At 46.4% G+C, this 23,628-nt stretch overlaps 1 protein-coding gene across 3 annotated transcripts in view; it reads left to right on the top strand.

Moving 5' to 3' along the window:
• The window catches only part of LEPR (leptin receptor), a 36,166-nt gene extending 13,452 nt beyond the window's left edge, over positions 1-22,714 (top strand). For 2 of the 3 annotated variants that reach the window (XM_075424026.1, XM_075424027.1), the window contains exons 6-18: positions 195-339; positions 3,150-3,446; positions 3,620-3,737; positions 6,682-6,881; positions 9,587-9,735; positions 9,977-10,136; positions 10,227-10,309; positions 12,848-13,064; positions 14,212-14,394; positions 15,050-15,145; positions 15,690-15,792; positions 16,529-16,604; positions 21,180-22,714. In XM_075424026.1, coding sequence (XP_075280141.1) covers positions 195-339; positions 3,150-3,446; positions 3,620-3,737; positions 6,682-6,881; positions 9,587-9,735; positions 9,977-10,136; positions 10,227-10,309; positions 12,848-13,064; positions 14,212-14,394; positions 15,050-15,145; positions 15,690-15,792; positions 16,529-16,604; positions 21,180-21,995 — 2,643 coding nt within the window. In that variant the 3' untranslated portion in view covers positions 21,996-22,714. Of the gene's footprint in view, positions 1-194; positions 340-3,149; positions 3,447-3,619; positions 3,738-6,681; positions 6,882-9,586; positions 9,736-9,976; positions 10,137-10,226; positions 10,310-12,847; positions 13,065-14,211; positions 14,395-15,049; positions 15,146-15,689; positions 15,793-16,528; positions 16,605-17,189; positions 17,243-21,179 lie in introns of those variants that run through there. The other variant, XM_075424028.1, reaches the window with a different exon arrangement.
• The last annotated feature ends 914 nt before the right edge of the window (positions 22,715-23,628 follow it).

Here is a 23,628-nt window from a genome sequence, read left to right as displayed (position 1 = left end):
GAAATAGCATCTTTTTCCACAGAATTATGCAACCTCTACCATACTCAAATTTACAGTAAATTTAAAGAAGAAAGCTTTTTTCCCCTAACTTGCTACCTAAAAACTACTCTCTAGACTGTTTGTTTTGGTTCCCTCTGTCTCTTTCTTTTTGCTGTTTCATTATACAACAATAACGGCTGCTGATAATCCAACAGATGGTTCAAGTTGCGCTAGAAACCTCACTGGCTGTGGACAATACACTACTTGATTCTTCATACTTAGTTCAAGTGCGGTGCAGGAATCGTCATGGTCCGGGGTTCTGGAGTGACTGGAGCACACCGTATAACCTCAACTTGGGAGGTAGGTGACGTGCACTCCCTTACGAGCTGTAAGTAGTGTTTTGGAATAGAGCAGATTTCCCCGTTTGTTTTGTTTCATGGAATGAGTATTTGAGAGCACGCATTATCCAGGGAGGTACAGCATGCGTGAGCTGGGCTGAAAAATCCTGTGGAAGTTCTGTCCTCTTCTGCTCCTCTATCTGCATGACTTTGCCTGAGATTCCGCGCTTTCTTTTGTACAAGACTTGCATTAAAAGAGTTCTGGGCTAATGTGTGTCGACTGCACAGTCAGCTCCATGACACCTCCTTGTCTGGCCCTCTTGCTTGCTCACCAAGCACCTGTCCAGGCCCAGAAAAAGCTCTTTTTCTGGGAGTTTTTCCATTTCAAACCACAGTTGGCAGTGTTCACCCTCTACTCAACGCAAGATTTTTCTCCTAATGCTTTCTCTACCTTTTAGTTTAGTAAGTGGCTTTGTAGCTGAACTAAAAGCGCAGAACGCAGCTTTGGGTTTGTAGGTTTAACCTAATCCATCTTGGTTTGTAATGCTGAGCCCTCTTCATAAACTGGCATTGAGCATATAATCTTGTATACCGTAATCAATTTACCACCCAAATAGGGTGAGTTCCTGACACGTCACACACAGTGAGAGCTCTCCAGGACTGAGTAGAGGGCTCCTGTGATTTCGTGAGGTCCCTTATATCCACACAGCTCTTGCTAAAACAATGGATCAGAATGGTGCTTTATTCCTGGTCAGAGCGTATAGGAAGGGAAAGAAATTTTCTTTGGCAAATCCGTGGTCGGTTGTCAGGATTGCTGATTTGCTTTGCAGATTAAGCTGCTTTGGGTCAGCCTAAAGATTTTCAGGATTTTTTGCGTTGTATTTTTCCATGCTCTGTTTAGGATTAACTGGAAATGTTTTGGTCTGTGTATCACAGGTATCCTCTGAACTACTGCATGATAATACTAGTGCTTTACCTAGGCACTTACATGTACACCTGCTTACTTTATGCTAAATAGAGTAACTGATGTGCTTGAGTACCAAGGAAATAACTAAACTTTGCAGAAAGCTCTCTTCCACACAAACTGAAAATACACAGACCCTCATGGCAATCGAGCGTGAACCACAGAGTGCCTGACTGCGTGACTAGAGGCCTAACTGGCCCTTAGTCTTTTGGATTTTTACCTATCTATATACACACATTTTAAAAAAGTGTGCGTGAATATAAATAACTATATAGCTTTGAGAATTTTTGGGGGGTAAATACACGTTATCTCTCTCACATAGTCATATACTGATATTTTCAGAAAGGTTTTATGAGTGCATTGAGAAATATGGATGTAAAAGAGGTGCAGTAGATACTGTTAGATTATTTTTTATGAATTTTGTTATGGCCTATGCAATTGTATAAACATACATCTCATCAGCAAAATAATCCCGTCGTGACTAACCGGATGGCGACGTAGAGGGATGAATGTCTTCACTGCAGGAGGCTCCAACTGGCAGATTCTGCCGATGGCCAGCGCTGGGATGAGCCCCTGGAAGAGCAGTGGAGCGTGCAGCCCAGCTGGGAGCAGCGAGGCGGCGGGGACAGAACGCTCGCTGCCTCGCGTTCACGGAGACACGTTAACACCGCGAGAGCAGACGCTGATATCGGGCAGTTCTGTTTTTGTACAGTTGACCAGTTTCATGTTCTGATTTATATTTAACATGAAAGTCATTGACAATGATGTTGTAAGTGTGCTCTACCATCTGAGAAGGCCTGTATTTTGGAGAAATCCTAAAAATACCTGATGTGGTTGCTCAACTATGGAAAGCAAACCTGACCTGTTAAGGATTTTCTTGCTGGCTTTGTGTTGATCTTTGGCACACTGTTCCTTTTCACAGCGGGTGTGTCACACCTGTACCTTCCCTCAGTACCTGACTGAGGCTGAGCTTGTTCATGTTTACATGCTTTGCAAACTCAGTGTCTTTATGCCTGGGTGAATTACTTACTGTATCACTGCTACCATTTGTATTAACTGCACTGCTGAGACTGTAAAACAACTTTCCGAGACAGTAATCTCCTGCTGACTTCACTAGGAGCAGGATTAGTAACTACTGGAAAGCTTGATTTTATTTTAATTTTTTTTTTTCAATCCCCTCTCCCCTGGTTCTGAAAAGCAATTCTCTCAAAATCTTTGTTACTGCATCACAGTAATGCTTCAGCTAACGTGACTTCAACATTCTTGCAGGGTTCTAAGGGTTAGCTTCTCCCCCACCCCCAAACATCACTCTTCTCTTGTTTGGATCTTCTCTCACTTTTACCTGAGGACAATTTTACGGTTTTAAAATTTGTGATGTGTGTTTGTGAGACAAGTTACAGAAGCTAACCCTTTCTAGGTTGCAAGTACTTGTTGTAGTATTTAAATAAGCTGACCCGATACCTTAAAAAGTGGGCAGAGTAAAAAGTAGCAGCGTTAATCCAGTTTCCCAAGATTTAGTTTACAGGCGCCCCGATGATTCCCTGTTTCCCTTGTGCTGCTGTGTATTGCTTTCGCTGTGCCCTCCAGTGGTTTTCTGCTCATTTAATTTCTGTTTGCCTGGGGATAGTAAAGATTATTATTATTACCAGATTTTACAAACATCCATTACGGAGGGAGACCATCAAAGGCTCATTTCTGCTCCTCTCCCTTATAGATGTTAAGAGTAATTAAGAAGTAGGAAATTTAGAAATACAGCTGGGTAATGATAATATTTTTCTATTGACATATGCTTTTATGGTTGTTTTTTTTTTGTTCAGATTCTAATCTTGGTGGATTTTTTTTTTCCTCTTTTTCGCCCTTCTGTGCAGCTGAAGTCCTGTACTTCCCTCCTAAGATACTGACCAGTGTTGGTTCTAACGTTTCCTTTCATTGCATCTATAAAAACGAAACCAAGATTGTAGTGTCCAAGAAGATTGTTTGGTGGCTGAATTTAGCAGAAGAAATCCCAGAAAGTCAGTATACGCTTGTGAGTGATCGCGTAAGCAAAGTTACTCTTTTCAACTTGAAAGCAACAAAACCTAGAGGAAGTTTCTTCTATAACGCATTATACTGTTGTCATCAAAATAGGGAATGTCATCATAGATACGCTGAATTATATGTAGTAGGTAAGATTCCAGATGATTTTAAATTATCATTTTGGTGTATTTTCATAGTAAGGTCAGAATAGTTCCATTTTGAATTCCAGTTAGCTTTTACAGAGCAATTATGACTTGTAATGCATGTTTTTTGTACAAACAAGTATATCTTTGTTAATAAGTTTTCCATGTGTTTTAATCAGATGTGAATATTAATATCACATGTGAAACGGATGGGTACTTAACGAAAATGACTTGCAGATGGTCTGTGAACCCAAACACGTTGCTCCTGGGGAGTTCCTTGCAGTTAAGATACTACAGGTATGTGTAGCTTTTAGTGCACTCTTTACGTTTGGGAGTACTATTACAGCGAAGAATTATGAACAGATCTAACTATAAAATGTGCTCAGCTTCTGTAAGCTGGACTGTTTCCCAGCTGGGACTCCAGAGGTATTAAATGTGTGTGCAGAAAGGGGGCCATAGGTACCCAAGTGTGTAACATGGATTCTATTGACAATATTTTTCAGCATTTGTAAAACCTGCAGATGCAGTTTGGAAGCCAGTTCTCTTAAAGTAGATGTGTTTGCGTGTATCAGTTCTAAAAATTACTCTTCTAGTTGCTCGTATCTACAAATTGTAAGGAAATAAGGAAAAAACCCACTCACAGTGAGAGTGACTGAGCACGGGAGCCGTGGCCCAGAGGGGCTGTAGAATCTCTGTCCTTGGAGACGTTCAGATCTCGACTGGACAGCACCCTGGGCACCTTCATCTGACTTTGAATTTAACCCCGCTTTGAGTCGGAGGTAGGACTGAGGCCTCTCAAGGTCTCCATTCAATCTGCGCTTTTTCTATAATTCTGTCTTTTAAAAAAAAATATATATTCTATACACAGGCAGTAGATAAAACTGCAGGGATGGCATTCAATTCATTCTGGATGGAATAAGTCTTGCTTATAAAGAGAGACTCAAATCTTAGCTGATAAAGGGAGTATTGCTTTGTGAAGGCAGCATCTTTGGTGACTAGAGCAATTCTTAGCTTTCATAGGTTTGGTCAGGCGATTTGGCAGAGCTTGTTTTCAGGTGGTTGGTTTAATTTTGTCTGTGTCTGGGACAGAGCAGGAGAACTGGGGTGTGGTGCGGAGCAAACATGTTCCTGTTTGCAAAATACAAACCTGATTATGAAATCAGTGGTATCATCATCCTTATCTTCATTCATGTGCACAAATATTGCCTGTGATAGTATTGTTTTACCATGAAACTAAAACATCCCTGTGAGTTTCCTAGAACTGTATTAGTCTTTGTATAAACCAGATAGACAGACAGCCAGACAGCTCTCCCTTCCTGAGAAGAAATCTGTAGTTTTAACGCTCTGCTGGACTGGATACGTGAAAGTTTTGGCAAACAAGCTTAAATCAGCCCTGAGGGCCTAATCCTTTGGAAAGCTGGACTGTCTTCTCTGTTGGAGGTGGATTGAAGTTTTGAACGATCGTAGTACCCAGGTGAATATTTCTCAGGATTTTGTGGTCTAAAGTAATAACTGGAGTGCTTGAGATTTCGAGTGGAGGCTGTTAGGGCAGGATTAGTGACTACCTGACTGCTAAGGTAGGTTTTGTTTCAACTGTCTTCACAAATATGAATATAATGAGTATACTGCTGGGCAGGGAGCTTGAAATAAAAACCACACTGCTCTTGCCATGTTTTTTATTCCCACTTTTTCACTGTTCAGGTTTAGCTAAAAATGTTGTTTTCTCGTAGGAGGTGATAATCTGTAGATTTGTTACAGTGTTCCTGGTAGATTTAAGAGTGAACATTATTAATACAGATTGAAAACGCTTCCCAGATGCTAGTATTTATTGTCATCTTTCCTTTTGTTCTTTGTTTTTGGTTTATTAATAGTAAGATCTGAAAGAGGGAGAATAAAGAAATAAAAAAGAAGAAAATTCATGGGGGACCACGTGAACGTAGTGACTATCAAAAAGTTGAAGTATAAGATGTTTAAAAATATATAGTTATGAAAACACCAGTATCATTTGCATAACATTCTATTGCATGTTGGGAACAAAAAAACAAAAAGAACTTGAATGTTTACAAGCTTGAAACTGAATGAAGTGGTCAGGTTTTTTAATGGTCCAAGCTTGACTGCAAGAGGCACCATAAATATGCTGGAGTTGCTAGTATTTGCTTAGACACAGGCACGTCCTCACGATGAAGGCGGAAGTTAGACTTGTTACGTCGACAACAGACACGTCAGGCTTTCCAGGAGCGCACAGCTAGCCTTCTTAGTTCCTGAATCAATGACATTTTACAGATGAAATCCAACGCTCTGCAGCAATGTGGTGTGATGGCTCTGCTGTTGGTGTTTTGTTCTGGTTGGGTTATTACTGCGTCTTCCTCTACAGTCAGCGCTGCCAACAGAAACAGCCCAGAAATGATCAGCCTGTAAAAACAGAGAATGCTAAGCCAAACCTTCAAAGCACGAGGCACCAGTCTCATCGGTATTAGCTACATTGACAGGAAGAGGAGAGGTTCAGCTAAGTGTAACTTCTGTGGTTCAGTTGAACAACTAATACCCTGTCTGGCCGCTCTTGCCACGAGTCTGGGCTGTGCACAAGCTTAGGAGGAGTTAGGAGAAATCTGAAAACTTCCCCTCACCGATGTGATGTCCAGTGCCGTTATACCCAGAGTCCAGGTCTCCTCTCTTCTGTTGCCAGATGCGATGCTGACTGTGTGGGGGATTTTAATGCCACCCTCCAGAACTGATATTTGTGTGGGATTTCCATCTCCTGGAGACTTCACAGTACGGGTCTGATGGGTCGACATGGCAGCTTTCCCCTGGATGCCAGTTGATATTTTGAAAGTCATATTCCTGGCTGGAGTGAATTCTTGGCTGGAGATCCGCCTTGCTATGCGTATGGCTAATACATACCCCTCAAGTAACGTGATTTAGGAGTATTTGGAGATGCCTCCTCTTGTCATGCCTCTTCCTTCCTGTTGTCAGTCTCTTATCAAAAGATTTTGCAGTGGGGAGAGCCTTCATGTCCTGCTTTTTTCAGACAAAGAGCCAAAGCTTTGAGGAGTTACACCGCAGTATTATTTATCCATTTAGTGCAGATTCAAGTTCAGGATCTGTCCGAATAATCGCCAGAAACCCCCAGTCAGTTCCAGTGACACCATTTGTTTTAATTGCCTTCCGAGTTCTGTGTTACTGATGCCACGAGCAGCTTATGGTTGCGGTGTATTAACTAAATGTTTTTTTCTCTTTTAAGGAGCAGAATTTACTGTTCTGACTTTCCGAGCACTTCTCCAAAATCAGAGGTGAAAGAATGCCATTTACAGAAGAATCATTCTTACGAGTGCACATTTCAGCCTATTTTTCTTTTATCTGGATATACCATGTGGATAGAGTTTAAGCACTTGCTAGGAACGCTTGAATCCTCACCAGCTTGTGTCGTTCCAGCGGATGTGGGTAGGTCAAGATTCGTGCACGTCTTTCTTCACTTGTGACCTTGGATTTCATTCCTTATGTGGTGTAGGTAAAGTACCTCTTCATAGCATCTTAAATAAGTTAGATTGTGGAAAGAACATAAAAACATAGGAGCTTTGATATTATCTTCTAAAAGACATTGAATTAAATGTTATTTCCATGCATTTTGCTTGGCACAGGAGCAGACTGTAGCTGCAGCTAATACCTATAAAATGGAACGTCCAGTTTTACTTGTTAATCCTTTTGGGTCTTTTGCAAAGACACCTACAGAAAATGCAACTATTATATTTAAAAAGGAGGCCTCATTTTTAAGGTTCTGGGTTATCTAATTTTTCTGAAGTCTTCAATTAGCTGTTTATACTTTGGTACAGTGTAGCACTATATCTATTACTTACACAGCTGTATATTTGTTTAAAATCCTAGGGACTCTTCATGCTCTTGCATGCTTTTGTGACACAGAGGACTGAAATTTGTGTAAAAGCAAGAGGCAGGAACAGTGTTTGAGTGTTTTCAAACACTACAAAATGTGCACAGCACATCTTATTGCCGGGTCTGTGACTCAGAGCGTTCATTGGACTGTGTAATTTTTGGATGCAAACGTGAACATATGCAGAGAGAAAACATGGCAGCTAGACCAGAGAAGTGCTGCGTGAAATCTAGCAGAATAATAAAATACATCTATCGTGTGTGGGGTGAGCATGCGTGCAGGGAACAGAAGTTAAACCAAACGGTCCTTTGCATTTTGAAGTTTAAATAGAGTAAGCAAAAATGAATGTCACAGGAAGTAGAGGGACTTGGGGGTACTGATAGACGAAAGGCTGGACGCGAGCCGGCAATGTGCGCGGGCAGCCCAGAGGGCCAACCGTGTCCTGGGCTGCATCAGGAGAAGCGTGGCCAGCAGGTCGAGAGAGGTGATTCTGCCCCTCTACTCTGCTCTGGTGAGACCTCACCTGGAGTCCTGCGTTCAGCTCTGGAGCCCTCAGCACAAGAAGGACATGGAACTGTTGGAGCGGGTCCAAAGGAGGGCTACAAAAATGATCCGAGGGCTGGAGCACCTCTCCAGGACAGGCTGAGGGAGCTGGGCTTGTTCAGCCTGGAGAAGAGAAGGCTGCGGGGAGACCTGATTGCAGCCTTTCAGTACTTAAAGGGAGCCTATAGGAAAGGTGGGGACAATCTTTTTAGTAGAGACAGCAGTGACAGGACGAGGGGTAATGGTTTTAAACTAAAATAGGGTAGGTTTAGGCTGGATATAAGGAAGAAATTCTTTACAATGAGGGTGGTGAAACACTGGAATGGGTTGCCCAGAGAGGTAGTGGAGGCCCCATCCCTGGAAACATTCAAGACCAGGTTGGACAGGGCTCTGAGCAACCTGAACTAGCTAGTGGTGTCCCTGCTCGCTGCGGGGTGGTCGGACTAGATGACCTCTGGGGGTCCCTTCCAGCCCAAAACTTTCTATGATTCTATGATAAGGTTCAGTGAATTATAGCTAAGTGGGGAATGGGAATTATTATTGTTATTACTGTTAATTTGGTGGCGTGGTGGTTTTCGTGGTTGCTCCTGTCTACTTCCAGGAGGGCTGTTTGTGCCTGTTTGACAAGCAAGTTCGCTGATTATCAGAGTGCTGTTGGGAGCCTGGGGCCTGCAAAAGGAAGGTGGTGTGAGGGTGGTGGGTGGAGATCCCGCACTTCTGCTGCCTGGACAGTCTGCACAGAGGACCTGGCACCTTGTCGGCGCGGCAGCGGTAGCCTGTGTCAGGCATGGCTGCGCTCGCAGCCAGCTGAGCTCCTCTGGGGAAAGGTGGTGGCCTTACCCAGTGCTGCCCAGTGAGGAATTCTAGCAGAACTTTAGAAGTCTGGTTTATTCAAGTCACTACTTCAAATAAAAAGCAATGAATTGAATTGACCTACACTGGATGAAAGGTGCTCTGTATCATAGTAAACCAAAACATACCCATTCTAGCACCACTCAAAATTTGAAGCTCACTCACCATCTGATTAGTCAAAACAAGTTTATTCTACCTTTCCTTTATTAACAAACCAGGGCTTTGTGACATTTGTGTTCAGTCTTCTGGAGAAGCTCAATTTTGGTGCAATTTCCCATCAGTAAAATAAAAACTTAACGTAATGTTTCCATTAATCGTTGCATAATGTCTGTCACCGTCCTTCATAGGAGCTGCCTTTCTGGGCCGTGTGTGCTGCTGCTTTCCACAGTGGTGCACCCCAGCAGTGCCAGGCTGTGTCTTTTGCTGTTTGTGCCAGGGGAGCTACCAGGCACTAGCACTGATACAAGCCATTGTGGCTTAAATTAAAATGAAATGTGCTGAAACCTGCATGTGGATTTTTATTTTTTTTATTTACTAAAACGTTAATTCTGTAAGAAACTTTGATATTTCAACTTAAGGTTTTCTTTGGTGGTTTTAGTTTGGGTCAAAACTGGAATGAGTTTCCCATTAGCCAAATGTTGCCTTTCTCAGTCAGCAACGCTTTTGTCTGCAGGGAATGGGCCGGCCAGCCCAGACTGGTGAGCTGTGACGTTTGCGTTACGCTCCCGCTCGCCTTGGAACAGCAGAGGCCACAGTGTGTTACCTGCCACCTCAGGGCAGAAGAAAGCAAACCAGAATGATTGGATTTAATGAGAAATGTCAGTGCAGACATTAATGGTAATTTGTTTTTCTTTCGATTCTCTAGTGAAGCCGCTTCCTCCCTCCAGTGTTCAAGCAGAAATCACCAGGAATGTCGGGCTGCTGAACGTGAGCTGGACAAACCCAGTGTTTACAAACAACGACCTGAAATTTCAGATTCGGTATGCTGTCAACAGGGAGGAAATTACCTGGGAGGTACTGTCTTTTAATCTAGATCGAGGCATGAACTGTTGCAGTGTTGCCATTTAGTGTGTTAGCTGTTTTTTGTGGAATTTGTGGCATGCAGTGAATTAGTTATAAGCATTTGCATTATCTAGCAAAGGAGCATTACTGATTAGGCCACTTTATCATTGGATTAATTTTCAGGAATTTTGACACTGACAGATGCCTAAACAGCCTTTTGTTCTTACTCTAAATATTTTGACTCCTGTTACAGCTGTATGAAGTTTCAAATGCACCAACAACATCAGCTGTGATAAAAGTTGAGAAGCTCTGCGTTGAGTATGTTGTCCAGGTCCGGTGCAGAAAGCTGGATGGACTGGGATACTGGAGCAACTGGAGCAGATCAGCCTATACGCTTGTGACCGATATCAAAGGTACGTGTGCTTCCGGAGTGCGCTCTGCTGGTCGGCCCAGCTGCAGACGGAGCTGCAGCACTCTTCCTGCAAACCTGTGTAATCTTGCAGCTCCCTTACAAGGCCCTGAATTTTGGAGAATTGTTACTGAAGATCCAGCAAGGAGGCAGAAGAATGTTACGCTGCTGTGGAAGGTGAGAACAACTGACGTTTTGGCCTGTCGCTTTGATCCCAAAGCCCCTGGCAGAATCACGAAGCAGGGAGCGTGGTAAGCGCGTGCTGCCCTGGGAGGCAGACCTGGGCGGTCGCTGTCTGTGGGAGTTTGCGTGCCAGGCACTTGGGATGCTGCCTTTGCGTTACTGCCTCTTGCTTGGCTGATACGAGAGGCAAGCAGAGGCCGCTGGTCAGTATCCATTGTAATGCTGTGATACAGCGGGAGAGGGTTTTACCTTCTTTGCTCAGTCAGCCTGTCTTGGATTTTACTCCCTTTTGTTGCTGTCACTTCCTCCACGTCCTGCTTCCATTTTTATTCTCTTTAGCCTTTCGTGCTGCAAGATGGCACGCACCGAGCTGGTTTTGTACCCCGATCATTACCGAGTTTATAGCAATGCAGTAGGACAAAAACTTTCCTAGCGCTGTGTGGTTGGGAGGCAGGTGAGGTTCAGCACAGCCGCACTCTGGCGACCGGCGTGATCACAGAATCACAGAATGGTCGGGGTTGGCAGGGACCTCTGTGGGTCACCCAGTCCAACCCTCCTGCCGAAGCAGGGTCACCTACAGTAGGCTGTAGAGGACCTTGTCCAGGCGGGTCTTGAATATCTCCAGAGAAGGAGACTCCACAGCCTCCCTGGGCAGCCTGTTCCAGGGCTCCATCACCCTCAGAGGGAAGAAGTTCTTCCTCATGTTCAGACGGAACTTCCTCTGCTTCAGTTTGTGCCCATTGCCCTGTGTTGCCAGGCTTGGGGAGCTCCCAGGCCAGCCTGCGCACGTGGGCTGGTTTTTGTGTGGTGGACCTGTCTCAGGCTGTGGTGAAATTGTTCTTGTGCAGGTCCAGCTCCACAGCCCACAGCCACGCTGAACTGCGTGCGGGGCTGCACCGCAGCCTTGTGAAACGTAAACTCTGCTGTTTGTTTATCCCGTTGTTCCCAATATCCTGCAGTCCACGCTGCTTTAGGAGAGCCCTCAGATCTCCGGGTGGGCTACAAGCTTCCTTGCTTATGTGCAGAGACCAGACCTGCTGTCGGAGTTGAACTGACACGGCTGAAGCGTCAGTGCCGTGTGACAGGTTCATGTCAGCCTGCACCTGCAGTGTTAGTTATGCAGCTGCTATGAAATGGAGGTGTAAAGTGCAATTTGTTCTGATACTCAGAAAAAGAGATGAATATCTGTCAGTACAGGCTTGGGGTGGACCTGCTGGAGAGCAGCTCTGCGGAGAGGGACCTGGGTGTCCTGGTGGACGACAGGTTAACCATGAGCCAGCAGTGTGCCCTGGCTGCCAAGAAAGCCAATGGGATCCTGGGGTGCATTTAGAGGAGTGTGGCCAGCAGGGCGAGGGAGGTTCTCCTTCCCCTCTACTCTGCCCTGGTGAGGCCTCATCTGCAGTACTGTGTCCAGTTCTGGGCTCCCCAGTTCAAGAAAGATGAAGAGCTACTGGAGAGAGTCCAGCGGAGGGCTACAAGGATGATGAGGGGACTGGAGCATCTCCCCTACGAGGAGAGGTTGAGGGAACTGGGCTTGTTCAGCCTGGAGAAGAGAAGGCTGCGAGGGGACCTTATAAATGCCTACAAATATCTGCAGGGTGGGTGTCAGGAGGATGGGGCCAAGCTCTTTTCAGTGGTGCCCAGTGACAGGACAAGGGGCAATGGGCACAAACTGAGGCACAGGAAGTTCCGTCTGAACATGAGGAAGAACTTCTTCCCTCTGAGGGTGACGGAGCACTGGCCCAGGCTGCCCAGGGAGGTTGTGGAGTCTCCTTCTCTGGAGATATTCAAGACCCGCCTGGACAAGGTCCTGTGCAGCCTGCTGTAGGTGACCCTGCTTCAGCAGGAGGGTTGGGCTGGGTGACCCACAGAGGTCCCTTCCAACCCCTACTATTCTGTGATATTCTGTGATATTCTGTGATATTCTGTGATATTCTGTGATATTCTGTGATATTCTGTGATATTCTGTGAATATGGAACCAAAGACTGTGAGTTATAATGAGATGCGTTCTTCAGCTGCCAAGTTGTGCTGAACTGGTCTCTGGGCAGAACGTGCCCTGACTCCTAGGCAGCTGCCTGTGTAAACAGCACTGCAACTGCGTGTAAACTGGGCAAAGCTGCATTAAAAGGGTAATGCAGGACAGAGAAAAGCAGTACGTCGGTGACTGCCCGCTCCTGTTTGTCCACGTTTAGTGTGCAAACAGTCATCTGTTCTGCATTTTCAATGCTGAAAAATATGAATGTAAAGCGGTGAGTTACTATGGGAGTGTGAAAGCCTGTGTTTCCCCGTCCCCCTGCCCTCCCTTCACTGCTCAGGTGGGAAGTGAGCGTGTCGGCGCTGGGGGAGAGGGACAGAAGCCATCGAGTCTTTCAGTGAGCTGCAGTGCCTTTGCTAAACGGACAGTAGCCAGTCCATAGAATGTCTGTACTGGGTCCTGTTTTCTTAAAATTGGAGCAGTGCCTTCTGCCCAAAGAACATTTGCTTTTGAAATCAAATACCGGGAAATTAATTAATGCCAATGTTTGCTGCAGCCGCTGATGAAGAATCACTCGTTGTGCAGTGTGAGCCGATACGTTATACAGCACCAGACATCAGGAAACACCACGTGGTCAGAATATGTTGAGAATGGCACTACCTGTTCCTTTCCATGGACTGAGCACACGCATACCATTACAGTTTTAGCCATGAATTCTGTTGGAGTTTCTTCGATTAATTTTAATTTAACTCTATCACAGCAAATGAGCACAGGTAAGAACACCCATCAGTAACCATTCTGAGGTGTGGGAAATGCTAGGAATCCTTGTGATAATGATAAAATTCCCTTTGTTAGAATAAAAAATGTTTTGTGATGATACGTTCAGCTGTATGTGGGAAACAGATTCTGTACCTCACCAACAGAGCTATTTGAAAAATGAAATTTCCGTTGCATGAAAATCTTAGTTGGGAAGAGTTGTCTTTCACTGGGCTGTCTTCCCTCCACTAACAAAATATAAAGTAATTAATCAAAGAAAAAAAAAATCTTACTGTGGAACTGGTCTTTCATCTACTTTGTCTTGGGAACACCCAGCATTCCTGCGAGGGAATATTTTGTTGTTTCCAAAATGAAATACGGTCTTGTTTCCCTGGCTGCTCACCTGACGGCCTGCCAGAGTACATAGTTTGCAGAGGTTTGGCTTTCCTTCCCAAGCAGCCTCCTCGTCGATTTGGCTGCACTCTGCTTTATTCGTAAAATAACGGCTATTCCTTTCGAATTCTGCAGTTGTGTAACATTCACGTGCAAATGGATGCGGTGGGAGACATTGCTGCAGTCTGTTCATAGAACTTTACTGCTGTAATGCAATTTGAAAAGCATTTTTATGGATACAGTTCTTTCTGATGCTGTGTGTAAGCATGTTGTGGAAAGCCGGTGGTTGGCAGCAGATGGAATGGGAAGCGTTGGTCCGACTGAGCTGTGTGATCGTGGTGTGTTACTTAGAGGGATTTCGTCGGATGTAGCTTGCAGGCTCTGAGGGCGTGCTTTACTAGCTGCGTGTTGGCACTTCAGTCGTTGTTGGTAATTTTTTGGCTGAGGAGTGATAATTAAGGAGGTGCACGTGAGAATTGGGATATTTTTTTGATGCCTGGTAAGAAACTTGATTTATTTAATGTTTGGAATAGTTTGTGTAAACCAAGATTTGCTGGCTTAGAGAGAAATACGTTTGCATATGTGAACTAAAGATCAGGCGTTATTATATAGAAGATAATAATTAAACAAATAAACGATAGAGTGCCGAGACCACAGCAGTAGCTGGTGTGTGGGCAGTTCATAGTGTACAGCTCTCCTGCTGACCCCGCGCCCTGCTCGCCTCTGGCCGAGCCCATGGAATTCACGGCTGCTTTCTCCTCGCTCTGCCAGTGAACGTTGTGCAGTCGCTTCGCGCGTACCCGGTGAACAGCACTTGCGTGGTTTTGATGTGGACGCTGTCACCTCATGTCTATGTGATAACATCGTTTATTATCGAATGGAAGAACCTTAACAAAGAAGAGGAGATGAAATGGGTGCGAGTTCCTGCAAATATTAGCAAATATTATGTTTATGGTGAGTGTGCGCTTGAAAATGTAAGACATTGTGTTAATTGTTATGGAACAGAAAAAAGTAGCATTACTGAGCTCTTGGAGTCCTTCCCCCTCCTCTGTTTGTGATGGCTTTGCTGGTAAGGACCAGTGGAGCAATTCTTGATTGTCATCAGCAGACTGACTGTTAAGGATTGACTAATCGGGTTAACAAAGAATGAAGCTCAGGGGTGGTTTCATTTTTTGACAATACAGTAAAATTAGTTTTAGAATATCAAGTACACCAGCTCATTATCAAAGTTAATATCTGCATTCCATTTGCATTTTAGCTTTAATCTTAGATATTTTTATGATAGCTCCATAAAGGTGTTTATTCCATGACAGAATAATGCTGGATTATCCAGTATAGATTACTGATTTTAATCTCCTGATATGAATGTATGTTTCTATAAAAGATGGCTTTCATTATTGCCCTCTCTGGGCTGATCTGAACTTTGACATGTGACCAGAGCATCTGTGGAGGTAATTTGTTTAAAAGTAATAGTGTTTTATATATATATATATATATATATATATATGTTATATCTATATATATATATATAGTGTTATAGTTTTATACATATATACGTTTATATATATATTTATAGTTTTGATTCAAAAGGCTGATTTCCTCTTTCCAGATCACTTTATCCTGATTGAGAAGTACCAGTTCAGCGTGTACCCTGTGTTTGCTGGAGGCGTTGGCAAGTCCCGAGCAACGGATCAGTTTACCAAAGGTGACCTCTAGGATCTTTCTCCATGTTGTTTATGAAACAGGAGCTCGTAAAAGTAAACTTAAGATACAGGCTTCTCCTGCATTTAATCAGAAAACAATGTCAGTGATAGAGTAATTGTAATATAACTATAAACAGTGCTGTAGACGTCCGTTGATTTAATTTGAAAACTTTGTGGGAATAGTGGAGTCAGGGACCTGAATCCCCGTACAGCGAACCCAGCAGCTGAGATCCCAGGTCCCTGTGGTTCCCCGTTGTCCAGCTGTGGACTGTTCTCTTATTCCGTATGCTCTGATTTAATTTCTCAATAGCAAGGGAGCAGTGGGCACCTCCCGCAGGGATGGAGGAGTCCCCTCAGGATTGGAAACAATTCCTTTTTGTTGTTTGTTCTCCAGGTGAAGGTTTGTTGACGCGCAATAAAACCGTTTATGCAGTGTTTTTGTGTTTAAGCTGTTGTTTCTACTGTTTGTTGTTTCCCTGTTGCAAACTATTTGCTCCCAGACAAATTATTTTGCTGCATCATTATCTGGATTCCTTTCATTTCCAGCTGGATATGAAAACGAGAATAATGCCAGCCTTTACGTCGTTCTGCCAATAGTTATTTCAACCTCCATTTTGTTGCTTGGAGCGCTGCTGGTTTCGCACCAGAGGTGAGTTGTTCGTCGCCGCGCGGAAGCCCCGGCAGGCCTTGAGAAGCAGGTGATGCCGCTGACGTGGTGCCTGTCCGCTGAGCCGGCGGGCAGGGCCTTTCTGGGGAAAGCTAGGAGTTACTGTTGTCATATGTTTGATGTGCTGCACGGAAAGGCAGTGGGCTCTGCGGAATACAGCACCGAGTCTCGAGTGCAGGGGCTTGTTACCTTGTGGAAGCCAGACCGCTGCCCTTCCGGGTTGGGTGTCCCTGCAGTGAGCTGATGACCGGTGCTGTTCGTCTTCGCTGCGAAGCGTCCGTTCAGCCTGTACCACGCACTCCTCGCTCCTGCGGAGCGATCTGTGGGCAAGCGTCAGGTGCTTTGCACTTGTGAAGTTCTCAGAGTTCCAGATTTAATCGGCATCACAAACTAAGGTCTGAGGTAAAAGCCAACTGAACAAAAATCCCCCGAAGGTTTGTGGAGGGTGAGGTCGGGTCACGTGCAGCAAAACTGGCTGTGCCTTTTATGTTTTGCAAAACTGCCACCTGCTATGTCATTTCTTTATTTATTTCTTTATTTCTTTATTTTTTCTATTAACTTTTGGCCATGTGTAATACCCAAAATGATTGTTTCATTGTCATAGCATTGTGAATAAATGAAATTGCACAGATTCCTTTTCTGACATAGCAGAGGCGAATGGCAGCAGTACGGGATAGATGAGAACAGTACCAACTCCAGAATTTGCCTAATATTTCAGAATGAAGAAACTGTTCTGGGAAGACGTTCCAAACCCCAAGAACTGCTCCTGGGCGCAAGGAGTCAATTTCCAGAAGGTGGGTATTCCCTGGGTGCTGCCTCTCCCCCCGCCCCGCGGCTCCGCGTGCTGTTTGCTCGGCGCGGAGCTCAACCTCTTGGCTAGACCAGACCCTGCCCGTGTGACTGAGCGAAGCAGCTTGAGCCTCTGAGGCTGGCGACACCAAGGTCTGCAAACGGGCCAGGACCACAGACCAACACCTCTTTTGCCTGTAGGGGCTGTTTAAATTTCGGGGCAATCAGTAAACCGGTTGCAGAATCCCGCAGGTGTAATGCTTCTGCACCTCAGCGAGGGCCACGTGTGTGTGTCAGGCCAAAAATCTGTCGCTGGGGTAAGCTGCCTCCCCGTTTGGCGTGTGAACAGGGAGCTGTGGCGACAAGTAAGAGTCTTTACACGGGCTCAGCCCGTCTGCACCAGCACATGAAGCTTCTCATGGTCCCCAGGTTTGACAGTGTGCGATCACTGAGACGATAATTTAAATCTGGGCCTGTTATTTCTGAAATCAAGAGCATCTAGTGGCAGCAGATTTTCCAGGCATTTAATTTACATTCCCAGTAAAGGCTTATTTTCTCAGCTTTTATTTTATTTCATTTCATTCAAGCAGAGAATGGACGTTCTTTGAAGTCTAATCATGGTCACTGCCTGCTGAACCATTGGGCCAGCTCCCAGGCTTCCTGTACAGAGTTGTTAGAAGATTTTTCTATTCAGAAGACAGGAAGCCCGGCTACAATACAATGTCGATTTGTTTAAACATAACGAATCCTGGAAGTAGCTCTCTCAAAAATCTCAAATGCCCCCACAGAAATTCAGAGCAAGTGCCGTGTTACAGACCAAACCACGGTTTGTCACGCGCACGGGCAGCAGCACTTCTGTAGACTTGGTGGCTTTGATGGCTGCTTTCTGCCCTGCCCGCTGAGGCCGTGACAGGCAAAGGGCTGAACACTGTCAAGCCCTGGCTTTCGGGGGAAGTTGAACGAGCCCAGCCCTTCCCAGGATGCAGCCCTGGAAGGAGAGAGATCAGGCTGGTTTGGGATTTATCCAGCTGGAGTGCAAGCTCTGCCCGGTTACTGACTTCACTTGGAAGTGGGTTTTTATTCTAATTGAGGGTCTGTTCTAATTGCGAGCTAGCTTGGGAGCTTCCGCCGACGCCAGGCGCATCAGAGTGGTCAAAGCTCTGATGTGCACGAGCGCCTGGTAGTCCCGTTACGGTCTCTTGAACTTTTTATGTGCATTTGGCTGCAGCAGCAACTCAGAAGCTGGGTGTGTGTTGTGCCTTACTGGGTTTTTGTTTGCTTGCTTGCTTTTTCCTGAAAGTAGCAACGCGCATGGTATTGATATGGCTTCTTCGTTTGCTGTCGTTGAAACACGCAGCCACATCAGTGCAGGTGCCTGAATAGTCTCTGAAGTTAGATCTGTGCCTGAAAGATGATGGCAGAAATCCTTAAGGAAAATCTGGGGTCAGTGGTGTTGGGGCAGTTTCTGTTTATTTTTTATTTATTTTTACTTATTTTTTACTTAGCTGTTTTCTGTGGCTTTTTAATATGCAAAAGTACTTCTGGTGCACCGTGCTGCAGGTGTTACTGTTAAATGAAGCTCCTGGAAATCCTTCTGTCGGGGAAGATGCAGCCGTGGTGGGACGGGGTGCAGAGCGGGCGCTCTCCAGCCTCCCAGCAGCCGTCACGGTGTGCGCAGAGCCCGTGCCTCTGGCTTGGCCTAGAAACCAGCGCCTGCTTTACTTGCGCAGGCTGCTGCATCCCAGCCCAGTCTGACATGGCTGCTGCATCCTGGGCAGGCCTGGGGTCTGCAAGAAGCTGTTAATGGCGGGAGTAAAAGTTGCACCGGTGCACCCGTATCTGTCTATTTAATCTTTGCATCTGTAGCAAAGGAGCTCGTGACCATCCTCTCTCCCCAGCTGCAAAGGGGCGTGAAATTTGCATGTTGGGTTTGGCACCTTGGAAATGATGCTCCTCGCCGACTGGCCGAGCTGCGATGGGTGTGGTAAAGCTGATGAGGTTTAGCTAGGAAAGGAGGGTGAAGCCAACACCCTGGTGAGACTGCTCCATATTCATACGCCGTGCTCCATAATTAACAGAAAAGAAATGATGCACGCAAGTATGAAAGAAGTTGAAGTTTGACATGATTTTTGGCAGCTTGTTATGCAGTAGGAAGCGTGCCTCTTCGGTACGTTGTACTCATATTCCTGGAAAATGTTGCTCGATGTTAATCGCACTGAGGGTACCGTGCCTGTCCTCAGATCAGCGGGATCATCGCTTTCTCATTCCATGAGGGTCCAAGGCTAGAATGTGTTCTTTGAAACCGTGTGGTTAGCCCCAGCTCCTGCTTTTGTACGTGTGCGTGCAGCTTCCAGTAGAAAAAGCAGCATACAGTGCTTGTGTGGTATTTTTCCTTAGCTGTCATGAGCAGTGGTTGCGTCAATAGCCGACACGCCACCGCTGGAAAGTTCTGGTGTCTTTCTGAAGGCATTTGATGTAGAGCTCCTGTCTTGTCCTGGTACATATCAACGTGAAATCCTGGAGTCAACATCCAGTCAGTGCTTTGTACATTCACTATAGCACATTTGGTGTTTGGTACTCCAGGACTGCATTTACAGAGTCTTATTTTGTCCTGATTGTATTGCTCACAGCAGCAAGGGGTTAAAATTGTCATCTACGCCAGGCAACTCTTGCATCTAGACTCTGTCTTGCAAGGCTTTGCATGTATGCATGATTGCAAAATCATAAAAACTCCTCTTACTTGCTCCATAAAATACTAAATAAAAAAGCTCTAGGACCTAATGTAGGAGAAATTACTTAAACACAACTACAAAGATTTTACAGGGAAATTAATATCAATCTTGCAAAGACTCATGCATATCTAAATTACCCTCCTACATCCATGGGCTGATTTGCAATCTGTAGAGTTAGAGTTGAAATTCCTTGTTTGTTTGGGTCTCGTCTCACCTGGCCAGCAGAGTTCGGGAGCTGGTGACCCGAGGCTGTGACTTTTCTCCCGAGTTTTACGGAACTGCTCTGCCTGTTGTTTACCACAGCCGGTGCCAGGGTTACACCACGCATGCTTATGCTGCGGCAGTACAGCAGCATTCACCCAGCTCGCTCTGTAATTGCTCCTATTGCCAGAGTTTTACATTTTCTCAGGACGTTGGGCTGTGCATCATATTTCATTTAATATCTGATCTGTCTCAATAAGTCATGTGTCCGAGCTGGCAGGTGGCGGCCTTTGCCAAACAACGTACCAGTCGTGGAAGGTGATGTATTTAATCTTTGCAGGCAGTGTCATCTGTCTGGTTTCTGTGGTCCCCGTGTGCGTTTGGAAGAGCAGATACTGGGGGGCTGGGGTGAGGAGCGAGCAGATTTTGGAAGGAGGGTAAAGCATCTCGGTTGTAGGAGGGCAGGTGGATCAGGAGGAGACGTGGGCTTTCGGTTGTTGAAGCGCTTCCTGATAACGTCTGTCTCCCGTTTGAGAACACCCGCGCGGGCGCTGCGCGCTGACCGCCCGTCAGCCTGCTGCGGCACAGCAGCTCGATTCGCAGCAGACCCCGGAGAGGGCAGGCAGCTTTCCACAGGCAGCATCCCTTAGGATCCTCACACCTTGCTGCGTGCCATGCAGCGGCAGCCTAGAGCTCATTTCAGTAGCTGGTTAATTCTACGTGCCGTTACTGGCGTCATCTCGAAGAGGAGGAGAGGGTCCCGTGGGCAGGCGATGGGCTGGCGTGGGGCAGGCACCGAAGCAGTTAGAAACCGGCCCGCCAGCTTCGCCACGTTGGGGCATAGGCGTCACGGAGAGCTACTCCAGACTAAGACGCCCAAGTTAGTTTACTCTTTTCTATAATTGTATACTAGTCCAAGTATTTTGACATGTTCCTAGTTGTTTTGGCAGCTTTCCTGCTGTAAAATATGGTTTGCTAATATACACAAAATCTGTTTTTATCTTTGTTTTGTTTTGAGTTCATTAGGAAATGTACGTTTTTCAAGCGAGTTTTCCTTTGCAGCTCGGAGCTCCAGTTTCGCTGTCAGTTCACGCTGCTGTAGATTTTACATCCGTGTATAGTAGGTAGTCGTAAAGCGCACATTTCTTCAAAATAAATGTCTGTTTCTCCTCATGCAGTTCAAACATACAGCTGCTGTTCGGCTGGGAACGCTCCAAAATACTACAGAAAGGCTGAATTTGACCCTAAATAATACAGTCCTAGCAGGGAAGGTTATTTTAGTTGACATGTAAATGATTAAGACTGTTGCTTCTACAATCTAAATAAAAAGCCAAGGTCATCTAAGGGCGTGAGACCTCTGTCTCGCAGAGCGCTTGCGGGTGCGTTTAACAACATGCGCATGTTTGTTGGTGCTGATCGGAACGGGACCCTCGCCACGCAAACAGGTTCTGGCTTCTTGGTCTGCTCCCTCAGTCGTCACCTCCACGCAGACATAAAGAAGGAGGAAATGTGCTTTAGAGGATTTTCAGCTATCTACTCTTCCTAAAACTGTGGGGTTTTGGTCTGTGATTCTTAAAGTCAGTAGCTTCATACTGAAATAAAGCTATTAAATAATAGATGAGCATTAAAATATATCTTTTCTTCTAGCCTGAAACTTTTGAGCATCTTTTTATCAAGCACCCCGAAGCAATGTCATTTGAGCCTCTTCTTCTGGAACCAGAAATAGTGCTGGAAGACATCAGTGTCACCAAAGCCTTGAAAAAAGAAGACACACAAGACTTTTTAGTCATTGATTCCATGTTTACAAAAATTCCAGACTCGGAGCATGACTCTGCTTGCTCTAGCAGCCATTTCGACAGCAGCAGCTTCTCCGAGAGCTCCCACGATGCCCAAATCAGCGGAGCAGTCACAAGGCAGCCCGATATTAAATACGCTACCCTTATCAGTAACTCCGGATCACGTGGGCTGTGCGAACGGAAGCTGAGCCTGCGAGGCTGTTTGGACAGGTGCTTCTCAGCTGAAGAGCCCGCGGCGACGGGCGCCTTCTCCAGTCGCTCCTGGGAGGTGGGGAACGGGGCCTTCCTCCTCTTGCCTGACCCGCTGGCCGGGCAGCCCTGCCAGACGCTTTCCCTTTCCCTGATTTCTTCAGAGGGATTTTCCGAGCCTTCGGATCAGGATGACACTCTGGCAGATGGAGACAGTCCCGAGCAGAGCCTGTATTACCTAGGGCTAACGTCACTGGAAAAAAGAGAAAATGACATTTTTTTAACAAAAAGTTCTGGGGTGATGTGTCAGTTCCATACCACCGCTCTGCTCAAAGATGTGGGGTTCCTTCGGCATACACCTCCCAATTTAAACGCGCTTATCAAAAGTAGCCTTAAGTACAAAGCCGTTGTGCCATACGTGCCGCAGTTTCAGATGACTGCTGCCAAAGTGCAGGAGACCGCAGAGAAAAACTCGTAAGTCATCGCACCATCGCACCAGAATTTGATATTTTTAATGGTTTTATGGGTGTTGATACGCTCCCCTGTTTGTCCCTCTCCTGACTTCCTTCAGGAGCCCTCCTGTTTTGAAGCTGGGTAACTGGTTCCGCATTGGAGTGCCGGGATTTTAATAGGAGGAAATTTCCATTTCTTGACCTAATTTTTCAAGCGTGAGGCCGTCCTTGGGCGATCCGATTGTGCCCGAGTTAGCTGCTGGTGCCAGATTGCCTGTTGTGGGTGCCTGTTCGGCGTACGTCTGAGCGCCCACGTGAAGGAAGGGTGCAAGCAACAGGCGCGGCACGAAGGCAGCTCCTTTTTCAGGCACGTGCCAAGCGCCCGTGTACAGCCCCGCTGCGCATTGCGCCCGGCTCTGCAGCCGTGGGCTGCTTTCCATCTGTGGTTGTCAATAAATGCCGTCTTTTCACGGTGTGTCCGCTGGCGGGGTGGACCCATACGCACGTTTCCTCTCCGTTTGGGATTAAATTATCTCTTCTTTTCAAACGTGTCAGCAAACTGTGTGGGAAGAGCTTGGTCTTGGTTTAGGGTTTGTCTGTGGACCCCGCGGGCGAGGTACAAAGGAGGTAGAAAGGAGCGACCTAACATGTAGATGTTCCGTCTGAACATGAGGAAGAACTTCTTCCCTCTGAGGGTGACGGAGCCCTGGAACAGGCTGCCCAGGGAGGCTGTGGAGTCTCCTGCTCTGGAGATATTCAAGACCCACCTGGACAAGGTCCTCTACAGCCTACTGTAGGTGACCCTGCTTGGGCAGGAGGGTTGGACTAGATGACCCACAGAGGTCCCTTCCAACCCCTACTGTTCTATGATTCTGTGATTCTGTGATATGAACACGTGTGGTGTTTTGGGTGGGGAAAAGCTCGACGGTGTCTTTTCCCTGGGAACGTTTTGGGACACCGAGCGCCGCAGACTGGGCGGGCCCGGGTGCGTGCAGCCGCTGGAGGCTCAGAAGGGCTGCCGGGTTACCACGCCTCAGCGCCCGCTTGGCCTGGCCGTAAATGGATGCACCGTGCAGATACCAAGTGCGTTTGTTAGGCTGCTTTTTCCCCCAAATCCCTATGCATTTATTGCTGACCTCTGTGTTAAACCGAGCCTGCGAATACACAGATGGCCCACACGAAACAGCGGTCGGAACGCTGTGTTTCGGTGGCTGACGGGGAGGCCCTGACCAACGCTCGCGGCTGCTGCTACGCGCTCGCTCTCACAGTAAATTGGAAATATTCCTCGGCAGCATCAGAGGGCGGTAAGAGCGACCGTGAGGCCAGAGGCTGAACCGCGCGGCAGCGCGCAGAACGCTCCCCGCCGAGCTCCCAGCAGCTCGAGACTCACGGTGCGGCAAGAAGAGGAAAACCAGAATTCCCGTGGCTGCGTTAGTTGCGTTATCCCGGTAAAACGATGCACTTGGAAGTAAAACGTCCGCATTTCTGTTGCTGGGCGTGAGATTCTGGTACGAACGGTACTGCCGTGAAGCCAACGTCTCTGCCGAACGCCTCTCCCGGGAGCCCACGGTAGAAGCGGCAGCAATCTCACCCACGGATCCTGCGTTTCTGGCCTCCGGGGAGCTCGCCTGTCGGCGGGGACTTGGAGAGGTCGGTTTG

The sequence above is a fragment of the Opisthocomus hoazin genome, chromosome 6 (assembly GCF_030867145.1).
Source record: "Opisthocomus hoazin isolate bOpiHoa1 chromosome 6, bOpiHoa1.hap1, whole genome shotgun sequence".
Lineage (NCBI taxonomy): Eukaryota > Metazoa > Chordata > Aves > Opisthocomiformes > Opisthocomidae > Opisthocomus > Opisthocomus hoazin.
This window is presented reverse-complemented; position numbering and strand designations above follow the sequence as displayed.